The sequence below is a fragment of the Streptopelia decaocto genome (genome assembly GCF_964273445.1).
Source record: "Streptopelia decaocto genome assembly, chromosome: 7".
Lineage (NCBI taxonomy): Eukaryota > Metazoa > Chordata > Aves > Columbiformes > Columbidae > Streptopelia > Streptopelia decaocto.
Genome location: NC_138661.1, coordinates 8,077,029 through 8,092,713, shown reverse-complemented (window position 1 = coordinate 8,092,713; position 15,685 = coordinate 8,077,029). Strand labels below are relative to the sequence as shown.

General features: G+C 49.6%; 1 protein-coding gene across 1 annotated transcript; it reads right to left on the bottom strand.

Moving 5' to 3' along the window:
- Positions 1-9,953: 9,953 nt before the first annotated feature.
- On the bottom strand, positions 9,954-12,726 carry AKAP5 (A-kinase anchoring protein 5). The gene has a single exon (XM_082059087.1). It carries the CDS (start codon positions 12,507-12,509, stop codon positions 11,118-11,120), a length of 1,392 nt encoding a protein of 463 aa, XP_081915213.1. The 5' UTR covers positions 12,510-12,726; the 3' UTR covers positions 9,954-11,117.
- Between the last annotated feature and the right edge of the window lie 2,959 nt (positions 12,727-15,685).

Below are 15,685 nucleotides of genomic sequence, written 5' to 3'. Positions count from 1 at the left end.
TTCACTTTTAAACTTTCTCCTCATTCCTATTCCTCCCTCATCAACTGCTCCTGCGTGAGCAGAGAAATTTTGATGCCCCTCTAGGACATTTCCCATTACTGTCCATCTTCTCTGCAAGGAGCTGCAAAGAAGGAGGTGTCCTCTCCTCTCAGAGAGGAGGCACATCCTAACCTAAGTCTTTACAAGATTAAAAACCACGCATGGATTTTCTTGGCGAAAATGATTTCTGACTCTGTACTTGAAGCAAGCACATTCTTAAATATTACATTCTGTATATTTACTAAGAGCAAGCATATAATGTGTTATTTCTTCTGTGCTTGCAGAGCCACCATAAAATGGTAAAATGCAAGCTTTTTGCTTTTCATTTGTCATTACTTAATATCCAAAGAGTAATAACTTACCCAAGAGAGGATTAAAACTGTATGTATTCCTCTTGGAGTCATATTTTGTCCCTATGTAGTTTTTCAGCTGAGATACCCCAGGCTTCCTACCAGATGGACTCCAACCCATCCCTCGAGAGATGCTCTTGACCAGAAGGCCCTGAAGAGCCACACAGCGTTCTTACAGCGCAGAGGTTTCTTTTGCAGCGAAGAGTAAAAGCCTTGCAAGCTGTTCCCGTAATCTCATTACCCAGTTTTTGAGAAGCTGGAGGCTCCCTGCCAGTCCCGGTGGAGTTGAGTCATTGCCTTCGGAAAGGGGAGCCTGAACAATGGTGAGAACAGTTCACTGTCAAAACGCCCGCTCCAAAGCTCTTTGTAGTCAGGACCCTTGAGCTGTTCTTCTTTGAAACTGTCCTGGAGCAAGAGCTGCAATTAAATCGCTGCTGAATTAAAAGACCATCTGAGGTCTTTGTAAGGGTGGCTGCTGCTACTCCTGGGCAGGGAGCTGCACACTCCAGGGGATGGATGGGCCACTGAGGGCTGCCAAATTGTGTTTTAAGACAAAGGGAAAAAACAAACAGCCTCTGAGCCTGCCTGGATGATGTTACGAAACGCACATTGCGGTTTGGGGTGTGCTTGCCTGCTAGACTGAGCGCTCCTCTCGCTGTGTGTGCCCGTTAAAGCTGCCCTGGTGTGAAGGCATTTTAACTGTGCTTAAAAAGCCTTTCTTTAAAACAAGGAAACAAACAAAACCCTGCGGATATCCAGGCCTGCAGATACTGTGTCTGAGCACAGAGCGATTCTCACGGAGCATTTCCTAGAAGAGAGCTTTCTGGGTCTCCTGGGCTGATAGCATCAGCTAAATCACGTCCAGCACAGGCTGCTTTTAACCGGAGCAAATGGCCTCTGGCTTCCACTGGCCTCTATTTCTACATGATGGTTAAAAAAAAGGTATTTTATTGTCATTCCCTATTTCTGTGTGACACTTTACCCAGTAGGCTGGCTTCTCTGGGTGCTGCTTGCTTTGCTTGGGTTCCTGCATTTAATTTTAAGCCCTGCTAGAGCATCTGATGGGTTGGGGCATAGCTGTAGCGAAGAGCTAAAAATGAGCTTTTAGACTATTCAGTGGGAGATGGGCATCTTGGTAACTTCATCTAGATGTCTAACTTGCCTGAACTAATTGATACTGAAAGTCAAACGACCCTCCGTGTCTCTGCAGAGATAACCGAGCAGTGGTAATAGAGTATTGGGGACAGCAGGGGGGACAGAAGCAGCAGTGCCCAAAGGCACCACTGGGACACACTGCTTGTCTTTGGGTTTGTGGGATTGTTTTCTTCACTTTTTGGCCATTAGAAGGGAGCTTTAATAAAAACTCAGAAGCCAGGTAGACGAGTCAAATGTGTATAAACTACATGTGCATATATGTGTTGTAGGAGTGACTGTGTTGTACTGACTGCAAATAGTAAAGCTGACATCAGACTGCAATCGGCACTGTGTTCATGGACGTGTTTAGTATGTCTTCGAAAATTTACGAGCATAAGCAATTTTTTCCTATTGTTATACTCCTTTTTAGGGTGTACTTTGATTAAGCTTTGCAGTACTGAACACCTGTGACATCAAACATCTGACAAAGGCGGGTTTTGCACCATTTGCAATAAAATAAACGCATTTTCAGCAGTTTTCTAGTGCAAGCGTTAAGGTGCTGTTATAATTAAAGCAAGAAAGAGCTTGCAAGACCAAAGTCATCAGCTCTGAGTTATGTTAACTCAAAAACATCATTCTCTTTAAGTCTTGTGAATAGAAAACAATTTTAGAAGACAGCTACATTTGCTAAGCAAGGGCAGCAGCTGCTCCTGGATACATCATAAGAAGTTTTATTACTGTATGTAGACAATACTTGAATTACTACGTGCTTCACCTTTATGCTGGTGCGTGCTTGAAAGTCTGCCTGACTTGCACAGCTGGGCTTGGCAAATATTCATTTCTTGTGTCTATTTTTAATGAAAATATAAAATAATTTGTCACAGCATGCAGAATACTGATACTGGTAATTCCTTGCAGATATCTGCGGTTGGTTGATAAATGCACATGGGCGTAGGGAAAGAAAGACCCAGGGTGCTGCTTCTTGAAGGCTGAAAGTCTCTCAAAGCTCTGGGGGACCCCCAGAGCTTTGCCTTGTGCTGCAAAGTGGTCCTGGCATTAAGGACACGGAGCTGACAAACCACAGGCATTGCAGTGCCTTGTCTGTGGGCTCTGCAGCTCATGTTTTGTGAAAACATGGGAAGATTTGGGGCTCAGACCCCTGTCAAAGCCCTGTAGCATGAGGAGACTCCTGGGCCAGCTCAAGTTAACCTCTGAAACGCCAGTAAGTGCTACAGCAGCTGCCATCACTTTCATATGTATCTGGGTACTTGCCTGAATATGCCACCTGTAGGTTAGGTGGCTTCTCAACCGAAGCACACTAAACAATTTTGAGATAGGCATTTTGAAACATTTTTAGTTCTCTGATGCTGAACAGTCTGGGTCTGACAGGGGCCACGGTTCCTGGGCTGCTTAGGGTGCAGTAAAGTGTGTAGAATTAAGGGTATTTATCTCCCCTTCTAGCATGGGGCTATTTTTACTGAGAAATTTGCTTTTAACCACCTGCAGTGCTGGCTGGAGGTGCCATTTGGTAGCACTTGTGCAATGAAAGCCTTAGACTGAAATTCTCCTGCATTACCAGTGCCATAGCAGTGAAACCTCAATGCCTGTTACTTGCACAAGTCGTCCCTAAAGGGTAACCTGTCCCGTCAGTGTTCACCTGCAAACTGATAGATCTTACTTCTTCCACCTTGAATTCTTGGGCAGCTGGGGGAGAGCAGTGCTGGCTGCCCAGGAGGTGATGCTGAGGGCCGGGCCGTGCTCACCCCATCTCTACACAGGATAAAAAAACCCCTTTCAGCCCATTTTATCTTCTGCACCGGCTGTGGTTACCACACGTGTCTTCAGACATCTGGCTACACCAGCCACTCGAGCAGGCTCTTTGCTTGCATGGTGTCTGCCAAATCACTGTGAAGTGGGGTGGTGGGGCCATGGGGGTGCAGAAGGGCTGTCACAGCCCGTCCATGGGTGCACTGCCCCTCACCAGAGGGGTCTGGGACAGCTCTGCGCAATAAAAGGTTAAAAAAGGAAAATAAATTTGCTGCGAGGATGTAAACCTGAAGCAGTGAGCATTGCAGTTAAAAATAAACCCATGAAATACTGCTATCATAACCTTTCCAGAAAGAGTGTAATTCTGATACTGAATAGTTTTCTACTGTTTTGGAGGCAAAAGGTATAAACCCCACGTAAGCAAAGCCTTCGGAAGTGTGGTGACAAGTGATCTCAGCAGACGCGACTCAGCACCATTGAATGGGACCACGAACTATCAGTGGCCAAGATGGGAGGTTTTTGTCTTGGCTTGTCAAAACCCTCCCACGGCAATCTGCAGGTCATGCCATTCTGCTGCAATCACCTTCAGCTTTGCTGTTTCACAAAACCCAGCCTTTTCTTTCCCCTCTTGTACGCCGAGGACTGCTACCGAGTGGGTTCCCCAGCAAATATATTCTGAGCAATAAGAAACTGGGAGAAAAAAGGTAAAGATGATGGATCTGCCCTAAATTACATGCCAGTTAGATATTTACAACCAGGGTTATGTCAGGACTGAATTCCTTGAGTTGCAATTGCAGCATTTATCAGATTTGCATATTTCATTAAGAAAAAATAATGACATGACTTCAAAAGCAGCTTAAGAGAGGAAATATTTCCACTAACTATTCTAAATAAGACAGTGAACCCTCAGAACAAAGGCAGAGCAACGCTCAAAACCTCATCTGCTGAATTAGGTTGGTTTTGACCCAAGCTGAGCCACCCTGGGAAGCTTTGCAGAGCTCGGGGCAGCCCATGCGTAGCTTTACCCTCCCGGGATGCAGAGGCCAACGCTGCTTAAGGCTTCCAGCAGCAGTCAGGTGAATTCTAGTCCGCGCTAACCCACCTGTTACTGGGACAAACAGCATAAAATGTAGTATAAAGCCTTCTGTCCCTCCTGGCGCTGGATTTGCCGCTCACCCCTAGGAGGATGTAGAATCATAGAATCATGGAATGTCCTGAGTCGGAAGGGAACCACAAGCATCATCGAGTCCAACTCCTGTCCCTGCACAGGACAACCCCACAGTTCACACTGTGTGTTTGAGGGTGTTGTCCAGTCTCTTCTTGAACACTGTCAGGCTTGGGGCCGTGACACCTCCCTGCGGAGCCTGTTCCAGTGTCCAGCACCCTCTGGGTGAACAACCTTTCCTAATGTCCAATCTAAACCTCCCCTGGGACATCTTCCTGCCATTCCCTCGGGTTCTGTCATTGTAAAGCTGGCTATAGGCACTGGGGCAGGCAAACCAGGGCCACGAACCACCAGGGTGATGCAGGGGAGAGATGTTATGACAGGGACAAGCACAGTGTCACCCATTGAGCTAGGCCTCCCTATGGTGCCAGCGCTGGGGGTGCAGCCCTGCCAAGCTCCAGCTGAAAGTGCCGCTGTGCCGGGGGTGGAGGCTGATGCTCAGTGTCACCCCCCCTTCCCCGCAGCCATCCCAGGAGGGACATGCTCCGGCAACCATCGCCTCCACCACCCCGCAGCAACACCAGACCCAGCAGAGCAGGCACCAAACCTGTCATTAGGGGCCAAGCATCCCGTACCAGCCTCTGTTTACCCCGACGGTGCGGTTGTGAGCCGCTTACTCATCGCTTTGATGCGCAGGGTGCAGGTGTGCATTCCTGTTGTGCCTGTTGCACACGCCTGCCGGCCCCGCACGGCTGAGCCAGCCGGTCCCCCAGCCCGCGGTGTCGTGCCCGCGGGCTCACAGCTGCTCTACAAACTGCAGGGAGACTCGGGATGAGAGACTTTCAGCACTTTGGCCTTCCCTGCTTTGCTCTGGCTCACAAACTAAATGCAAATTCAGCTGCAGGCTGGCTGGGCTGCAATGAAGCGCTGCTCAGCGTCCACCCGCGCTTCAAGGAGAACGGCCGGCGCCTTTGCGCAGCGGCAGTCTGGGGAGGTTTTGGCAGGCGGAGAGGCTGCTGGCAGGAGCACAGGGATGCATCGCTCCTCCTCCCCGCTGGGGATGCTCAGAAGCACCGTAGGAGTCGGAGTTCTTGCGCTTCCCACCCAGCTGCCATCGCACCAGTCGCACATCGTGCAGAGCTGTCACGGCACGGAGCCTTGACGCATCGGTACCTCGGGCTCGTGCCTTCGTTAAAATGGCAAACAGTGAGAGCAAACGTGACACGAATGACTGTCGTTAGCTCGCGGAGATGACATGCCTCTCAAGATTAAAATTTGCCCTCTGGGACAATGGCAAAGTGATTCTCGGGGTGTCCGTGCACTGGGAAGGACTTGGAGCTGGGAGGGCACCACCCAAAAGGACACCGGTACCTGCAGAAGGGACTCTGCTGGGTCACCCACCTTAGCAAGGGGGTGTCTCCCCTTCCAGAATAAAGAGATTAGAAAGGATGATCTCAGCTTAATGTAACTCATGGGCTGATGGGGTGACTGCCAGTCAGCTGTAGCGACAGATGATACTTTCATCTCAGCAATCTGAATTGCAAAACGTGTTTACTTAACGTCTCCCTCCCTTTTGTAACCAGCCTGTTTGCCAGTTTTTATGTAACAAAACCTATTTTAAAATGCTGGGTTTGGGTATTCTTGCTGAAATCCACTTTCCAGCTAAATGGACTTTCACCCCACTGCAAGAAAATCCCGTCATTTAGCACAGAACTGCACCCGTCACAACTCTCTGCAAAGAAAAAGAAACGTGAAAGTTGTGCCTGCTAGAATAGTTAACCTATATTGTTGCTGAAATAACTGTATAAGAAATAACATCCTCTGATTATATGTTTTTTTAAATCATATTTAATATTATATAAAGATTTTATCTGCTTGCAAATGAAAGTATTTCATGACTCTAATACCACCCAACAAGAGCTAACGAGAACCATTTCTCTGGCAAATAAAACTGTAGATGTAGAACAATATTAAAGCAAATTATTTAAATCAATCTGTTCTCTGGGAGCATTTCTTCATTTTGAGTCATTCATGTCGAAACTCTGCATGTATAAGACAGGCAATGTTAGGGCTTTGCTGCTCCTAACACATGGGGTAATCAGCAGGGTCCGGCTTACATCCATCCATCCCAAGCACAGAACGGGGTTCCTGTGTATTTCACAAACCTACTCAATTTCTTATATGCATTGTGAAGACAAAACAAAGCAAACAAACAAAAAACCCCACCAAAATATTATATTTTAATTTTTATACAGAAGCACACATAAGAAAATGCTTGTCATTTATGCAGAGACAGCACATTCAACTCAAACGCTGGATTCCTGGCTGCTGTGGATTTGGTCCTTTGAAGTCTACGGAGCTGTCATGACCTTCAGCAGCTGGAGATCTGGCCCTAAGCGGTCTGCACATTTCTAATGCATTTTGGCGTCCCAGGGCAGGAAAGAAAACGCAGTATTTGTTCATGCCACCATTGTCTACCAGCAATTTCCACAAGGAACTTTTCAGGGGATACACTTGTTTTCTGCTGGGCTCAGTGTTGACATAACAGGAAAGCTTTTTATCTCCCTGGAAGCCTCCCTGGGCACAAGTTATACTATTTAAACACTCTTTTCTTTGCTACTAATATAAAACAGCTGTGGGAAATGAAAATATTGAATGACACGGCAAAGCTGGGATAAGGGACTTGCTGAATATAAAGCCGGATTGTCCCTGCCGAGGAGGGTGCTGGAAACATCTGGGAGAAAAGCAGCAGCACAGGCCGTGGGGTGAGCAGAAGAACCAAATAATTTAAGATGCTGCTGCAAAGCAACCACTTCCATAATTCCGAGGGGCAGCAAGCAAAGAACTCCTGGCCGAGGAGCCAGGTGCCCCAAAAGCAATCTGAATGAGGTTATAAGAAACCAAGTTTATGTATTATTCCAGTTTCTTTCAGCTGTTGGTGAGGAATGTCCTAAAGCCAGGTCACCCTTTGGTGCTCTGGCACAATCACTCGTGTTCTCACAGGTTTCCTGGCCTAATAGTCCCTTGTGATAGTAAATTTATCATTCCTCCTCTGAAAGAATAAATGTTTTATTAATGCTCAACTCTCTAATAATAATGAAGGAGTAGACAGTCTTAATTAAGTAATTAGCAGCTGTTATGAGTCTGTATTTTGAAAGAACAAATAGTATTAATACTCCTAAAAAAGTATATATTTTTTTCTGTATGTTATAAAGTGAAAGATGTTACGAAGAAAAAATAAATAGGTTGTGGGATCTTTTTGCGCTGTAACAGAAAGTGCCAAAGCACCGAACTCGCTGCTCCCCATCCCGAGGTGCTGGCCCCACCGCGGTCCCGGTCACCACCAAACCACATCTGGAAATAGCAACCTGGAGCCTTGGGAGCAGAAAGCCTGAACCAGCAGCTTGTGGAGCAAACCCAACCCAACCCCATGGGATGGGCAAGACCTGTGTCACTCCATGTGCAGTGGGGTTTGATCCTGGTCTGTCTGCAGAGCCTCAACACTTTCCAGGGTGTGCAATAGGGCATTGAACTGTTGGGCAGCAGGACGGCTTTTCTTGGCCACTGGAGATCTGTGATCCTTCACAAATACCTTATAGCAGTCCCTGGGCAGGCAGGAATCTGCGGTGGAAATTACTGACCAGCAAACAAAAGGAAACCTTATAAAAGGAGCACAGGAGGAGCAAGCGTCCAAACAATTCAGGTCTGCTACCAGCTTTAAGATTTCTTTCTGCTCACCGTACGGCTGCCTGAAAAGCTGGGCACATCAGAGCACCACTGTAAGCTTATCCTTTCATATATAAAATCTCTCCAGAGCTGCCCACTCAATCACAAGGCAAGAAAACAACAGGTACATTCAGGTTTAATGAAATAATCATCAGTTATATGTACAGCTATAACCGAGGGGAAAAAACAGCTACAGAAAGGGTGCAAACACAACCCTGGATGCGGAGCAACAGGCGCAGGGGCCACGCTGGACCAAAGCATTTCTGCCCTTCTCCTACTTTTGAAGACATGTTTCTCCTAAAAGGCAATACTGAAATACAAGAAATCTTCTCAAAACTGCTTAGCGGGCTGACAGAAGATGACAGCCTGGCCCCGCGGGGTCATTTTGGGTTTCTCCACCAGAACCCCAGACATCGTCCTCCGCAGCTGACACCAGCGGGGTCCCACAGAGATGCTGCAGCCCTTTGCTTGGCACCAACTGGCCGCGGTGCCCGGTGTGATCCCCTGCAATCCCGTCAGCAGCCTCCAGCGCCAGCACGGCTCTTCCACAGGGCTGCAGCAGCTCCAAAGTACGTAACAAAGTCCTCAAAGAGTGCCTCTCAAAACCACGGCGAAACACTTGGAAGAACCAGTGTGAAGTACAAAGCCATGAAAATTTTACACACTGAAGTATCAATATCTGATAACTTATCAAACAAATTCACAGAAAAAGAAACCTTTTTTTAGTTGTTTTTTTTACATCCTCTGATTTTTCCTTAAGTTTTACTTGCACAGAAACAAGCCGTGGCACTCGCTGCTCGCAGTCCTCTCGTAACAACAGAGAGGCTTTATCAAACTTTAAAATGTGGTTGCGCACCAGGTACCAGGAAAGTTTACAGCCCTTGTATTTGAACAGAAATCCAAATCCTAGGCTGGGAAGGGAAATCTCAGTGAACCGCCTATGGTCAGTGAGCAATTGCCAAGCGAGGCTGCTATTTCTGTATCGGCTGAGAAATACACAGGAGAATTTTCTCAGAACAGGCTGACTTGCCCGCAGCTGTACATAAATCCCAGCTGCTCAGATGCAATCCCAAATTATTAAAAGGCTCTTTTCTCTTGGAGAGCTGGTAGTTAGAGGCGACGCTCACACACACACACACTATGCTGGTGCAAACCCCGTCAGAGAAGGGTATTTGGTGGGTTTTTGATGACAATTGGCCTGTCCAGGCAGTTTACAGCCGTGTCCCCAGGCTCTCATGTCTAGATGTTTTCCCTGAGGACTTTGGTAAGATCTCTCTGGCATTTCCCTGCGTGTTTCAGAGCAAGCTACATGGCGTGCCGGAGCCAGCCGGAGCCCGCTGGAGCAATGCACGTTTCCCAGGGGATGCCCGGACTCACTGAAGCCAAGTGGGCTTTGCTGTGGGGGGGGAGCCTTGCAGAACAGGCTGCCCCCAGCACCCAGGGACACTGGCAGTGCTCAGACCAACTCTTCTCCCCACTTACAGCCATTCCAGCGCCAGCAGAACATCACTGCTACCCAAACTATGTAAACATGGAGGCAAGAGAATCATAGAATCACAGAATCATAGAACAGTTTGGGTTGGAAGGGACCTTCAAAGCTCATCTAGTCAAACCTCCCTGCCATGAGCAGGGACATCTTCACCCAGATCAGGTTGCTCAGAGCCCCGTCCAGCCTGGCCTGGGATGTCCCCAGGGATGGGCATCCACCACCTCTCTGGGCAACCTGGGCCAGGGTTTCACCACCCTCTCGTAAAAAATCTATTCCTCGTGCTTAGCCTGAATCTCCCCTCTTTTAGTTTAAAACCATCACCCCTTGTCCTATCGCAACAGGCCCTGCTAAAAGGTCTGTCCCCACCTTTCTCATCAGCCCCTTTTAAGTATGGAAAGGCCACAATAAGGTCTCCCTGGAGCCTTTTCTTCTTCAGACTGAACAACCCCAATCTCCCAGCCTAGCTGACTGCTAACATGCATGCAGCTCACTGCTATTTATATCACATGCCTTATATCAAAAATATGCTCCATCCAAGGAGAGCTTCACCACGACATCGTGACTGGGATGGAGCGAGGCGAAGGACGCAGAGGGGCTGGCTGCAGCAGGCACGTTCCTGTCCAGCCCACATCACCAATGCCGCTGGGAATTCTGCCCATTGAGTTTAATGGTGCAAGAACGAGCCCCCAGCAAACGAAGCGATGTCGTTTTCTTGGCATTCGCGCAGCTTGGGGTCAGCAAGGCGAGCGGCTGATGCTGTGCCTTAACGTGTCTGGAAATGCACAGGCTGCTTGTGACAGGGGAAGGGGCCAAATGGAAAACGTCGCTCGCTGCAACCATCCAGCTTCATGCGACGTGACAGCAGGGGTGACGCAGCTTCTGGCATCTGTACGTAGCAAGTACCTGTTTGCAATACTAAACGCTGGCCTGAGCATGTCAGGCATTGATGTTTTCGTGTTAACATTGCAGTCACTTCATCCTCCCTCGTCTCCACCAAAGCCCAGGGGAAACCTCCAGCCCCATCCGACGTGCCCCGAATCCAGCCCAGCAGCAGGTCGGGTGCTCAGCACCTCTTGGGACCTTTCGCTAAACACATGGTGCATACAGATCTACAGCATGAACAGCAGGGATACCTGGCATGGATGGTGGCAGAGACGTGGCCTTAATGTAAAAATGCCACTAGACGAAAACACAGTTGCTGCAACACCTTCATCTTCCCGCAGCTGCGGCTGATGGCACCGCCTGAAGCCCCAGCCCCAGGGGACAGGCTGTGCGTAGCAGGGTCCGTCCCACAGCCCAGGATCCATTTCACATAGACACACAACTGAACGGGCATGCAGAATTAACTACACCTCGGCCCCGGGAGCCCTCCAAGCTTTCTCCCCCCCAGGCCAAATGGAGTTTTAAATCACTCCCTGTACTCTTTCTTTTGGGGTCATCACTGGCATCACAGAAAACTGTTGTGTTTATTCTGTTCCAGAGCCATTTCACTGACTAGCTGCTCAATGGATGACTGAATGGCTGCTTTCACGAGGGAAGACGCCGTTTCAATGAGGAGCAATTCGTACTGCTCCCCAGTTCTGTGCCCATGGTCACCTGGACCTTTCTCCTCTGCCTGGGGACCACCACCGGCCTCGGGGCCCTCTTTTGTACCAAAATCAAAGCTCTCGCTTGATTTTTTATTCCCTCTTTGCTTCTTGCGGTGCAAAACCGGGGATGGCTCGTAGGCCTGGTCAGAGTCAGTGTTGTCAGAGTCCTCGGCTTCGGTGACAGTGATGACAATGCCAACTCCAGTGCCCATGCTTGCTGCTAAACTCACCTGCTGGCTGGAGCAGCCCTGCACGCTCACGTCATCTTTAAATGCCAACTGACTGAAATCCATTACAGTTTCTTCGGCTTTGCACTCCTCAGGAAGATTTACACTCTTTTCTGATTCATCCCCTTCAGGCAGCTCTTTGCAGGCGTCAGGGATTTCCTGCAGCTCCGTGGTTTCAGGGGTGCTGTCAGGTTGATCCTTGGAAACAGGTGCTTTGGGAACAGCTTCCCCACATTCCGCATGGACGGTGTTTTGGGGCAGGGTCCCCTCCGGTGGTGCCTCCGGGGCTGTTTCATTAACTGTCTCTGACTCAGTTACCTCTGACCGAGTGGGGCACTCTGTATGTTCCTCTGCATCAGGTGTGGGCTCTAAGGGCTCGCTCTTCCCAACAGAGTTGACGCTTTCCTTCACCGTCTCCTGGTCCTCCTCCGCAGAGACTGGGCTGAAGGATTCAGCCTTATCCGGCGGGGCCAAATCCTCCGTCTCTTCGCTAGCTTTATTCGAAATGCCCATCACCTCATTTGCTTGCACGCTGCCCTCCGAATCCTCCACGGCTTCAGAGGGGCTGAGCTTTTTCTTGCTTCTGGAGAACCGTACGCAGGGCATCTTCACCCCAGAGCTGGCCCGTTTCTTTGGGACGCCTTGTGCGCGGCCCTCCTCAGCATCCACCTCCAGCTGCACTCGGGAATCGGAAGGCACATTCTTCCGCAAGGAGGTTTTTTGCCTTCTCCGAGGTCTTGTGAGGTTTTTGATGGCTGCCCAGGCTCCTTTGGAGGATCGCGATTGATTAGGAACTTTGGCCTCCTCTTGGTCGGTGCTGATACATTGGCTTTTCTCCTCCGAGGCTCCTTCACACGCATCCTTCACGCTCTGCCCTTTCTTACAGGACTTCTTCCGCTTCTTAAAACAGAGCATGGAGGGTTTTTCTGCCCGTTCCTCTGACGGGGAACACGTTGCCCCTGTGCTGTGAGTCTCTACCTCCCTTGGGTTCTCCACTTGAATTTCCTTAGCTGCCTTCGCCATATTCACTCCTCTCCTTCGTTTGTGTTATATCACCGATTTTCTTGATTAATGCATCAGACACAGGAACCGCAGAGACGCTCAAACTGCATTTTGTTTCCCCAAAATTGTTTTCAAAACAATGTTAGTTGCTTTTTAACGAGGGGATGTGGCAGTGAAGAGAAGTTCTGCTGAAGCTATTGCATCCGCTTTGTAACTCCCACTTTGTCTTATTACTCACTTCATCACTTCTCCAAGGAATCCTGGGTAGACGTGAAGCTGAACCCGCTTCTCCTTGGCTTTGCTGGCCAGAGTCACTCTCACCTCCAGGACAACCCACTTAAGTTGCGCTTGGTCTAACAACACAACTATTTAAATGCCAGTCTGACATTATTGTTGGGTTTTTTTTGTTCCCCAAAGGATGACAAATCAAGCCAAGAGTAACAGTTTTTATTCACCCCACGGACCTGGAAAGAACTTGCACTTTCTCAGCTATCTGTAATTCCACATTGCACAGGGAGTTTGACTGAAGCACCAGTAAAGCCAGCGGCAGCCAGTGGCTGTTTTCTGCCCCCCAGTGACAAGGTCAGACGCTGCTTTGTCTCGGCTTTGCTTTCTGCTTCAGTTCCCCTCGCAGGTTGTATGAGGTTTGCTGCGAAGCGTGGCCGACACTTCCATCTCTTATCTGTAACACAACGAACAAATGATAAGACCTGCAGAGCATTTTTTTTTTTTTTAAGTATTAACAGGTTCTTTTTAAAAAATATTTCATTTCGGGAGGCAGACCAGGGCTGGAAAAGCCGTTCTACGCCTGGATGCACCATGGCAGTTTTTTCCACTAATTAGCATCATTATCCAAAGGCAAAATAAGGCCACCAAGATGTCAACTCAGTGATGTTCCACAGCAAAAAAAATGCTATTTTGCTATTTTGTGTGGTAAAAGGGGACATTTTTTTTTAACTGCCCATATTATGGCTAACATATATTACACACACAAACACATATATTTTCTTGTACAGTTAGCTCAATCTTTTCCCCACTGCTCCATATGCACTCATAGTTCCAGCTAGGGAAATTACACCCTGAGACAGCAGATATTTTTATCTTTAATGCACCATATGACAATATGCAAAAACACAGAATACAAAAAGGAGGCTTGTGGAATACAAAAGCGAAATCACATGGCAAGAAGGGAGCTTATTGATACTACGTGCATGCCTTCCATGGCAACCTCAATTAACACTGCATGTGTTCATCAAACAAATGACATTGTAAGATATATGTCACCCTTTAAGAAAAAAAAAAAAAAGCGCTGCCTTAAACATCATCAGAACATTTTTTGATATAAAGATGCAAAAACGTGTCACTGCAAACAGTCCAACTTCTCTGGGACTGGCTCAGTGACTCCAGGCAAATCTTTACCCAGGGTTTTGTACTCTGCTTTTAAGTAATAAGATGATTAAAAAGGGGGCTCCGGCGGGGCGTGCTCCCCCGCGGAGCGGGGGAAAATGAGCTGACAGAGGCGGGTGTGAGGGAGAGAAGCCGGAGCTGCCCCAGGCGGAGCCCCCAGCCCGGGAAGTTTCGGGGGCGTCCGCGGGAGCCGCCCCACGAGTCCCCCCCGCCCCGGGCAACGGGCACCCCCGAAAGCCGAACCCCTCCCGGGGGTGCTGGTGAGTGTGGGGGCGCTCTTCGGGCAGCGACCGCGGCCGCAGGGGCCGGGCCGGGAACCCCACGCGTGTCGCCTCCCCCGCGGAATCCCGAGGCGCTGCCCGCCCCCGCCGCGCCCCTCGCCTTCCCCGCGCCCTCACCTGCGGCTCCGCTCCACACCGCTCCGCACCGCACCGCTCCGCACCGCCGCCACCGCCTCCCGCCGCAGCCGCGCCCCCCGGGCCGGCGGGGAGGGCGCTGCCGGCAGCCCCCCGCCCCCCGCCGCCAGCCCCCGGCCCGCCCCCCGGCACCGGGCGGTGCTGCGGGAAGCTGCTCGCAGCTCCGGAGAGCAGCGGGGCTGGGGAAGGACGGGCGGCCCGGGACCCCGGCTCCGCATGGGGGGCATCCCCCCTCCTCCTGCAGGGAAGCGTCTCTCCCCGTTTGCAGGGCAGCATCCCGTGCTTTGTGCAAGGTGGCGTCCCGCCCTCGTATGGGACAGCACCCCCACTTCTGGCGGGGCAGCACCCCTCTGGGCAAGGCAGCGTCTCTCTCTGCTTGTGGGGCAGGAGCCCTCTTTGCAAGGCAGCATTATCGAACAGCTGCCCAGGGAAGCAGTGGTGTCGCCATCCCTGGAGGGGTTTAAAAGGTGTTTAGACGAGATTCTTAGGGACATGGTTTAGTACTAGAGTTAGGTGATGGTTGCACTCGATGATCCTGAGGGTCTCTTCCAACCGATATGATTCTATGATTCTATGATCTTTCTGTGCTTGTGGGGCAGGATCCCTCTCCCTCTCGCAGAAGAACCTTCCCTCCCCTCTCAGGCTGTGCACAGCAGCAGCACACACAAAAACCACACATGAGGCAAAAGGTCTTCCAGGGACTGAGCTCTGGTTTTCACTTTGGATCCCAAGCACGCTCCAGAGGGACCGCTGGCATTTGGGAATGCAGCAATTGCCTGGCTCTGGGGGAACCGAGGGGTCTCGCTCTTAGCAGCTGTTTTTGTTTTGTCCTACCCGATACCTTTGTAGCTTTAAACACACACAGTTTGGGTCACCGCAGGAGCTACACCTTCAGAGCTGGTGGCAAGGACAGCCAGTTCTTGGGTTTAAGCTAATCTTCGTCCAACACACCAGAGAAAGTACCACTTTCATATAGGCCTTTTTTTTTCCTCCATAGCAGCTGAGATCTGACTTTAAAAAATTGCATCTCCAGCTGTTATGATTGATGGGAGGGCCTCTGGAAAAAGGACTACCAAGTGCAGCTGCTGAGCTACATGGAGCTATAGTTTGAGATGCCTGAATGTCCCCATTCATCTCCACAGGGAGCTGACTGACACCCACAAACGTTTTAAGGACTTTAACTACTTCACAGCGTGTTTGCACCTAAGAAATCAGGCAAGCAGCACACTCAAACCTGCAAGTGCTTTCCAGTGCACACCAGCCTTAGAGATGTACACATGGCCTCCTGCTCTAGTTTCATTGTGGAAAAAAAGGTACAAAATGGCTTTGTTGGGCTGAAATGTGGATCAAGCAACAATAAGGAATCACTTTTTA

Excerpts from the sequence above, each read along its gene's own strand:
- AKAP5 (XM_082059087.1), bottom strand. The coding sequence starts at position 12,509 with ATGGCGAAGGCAGCTAAGGAAATTCAAGTGGAGAACCCAAGGGAGGTA.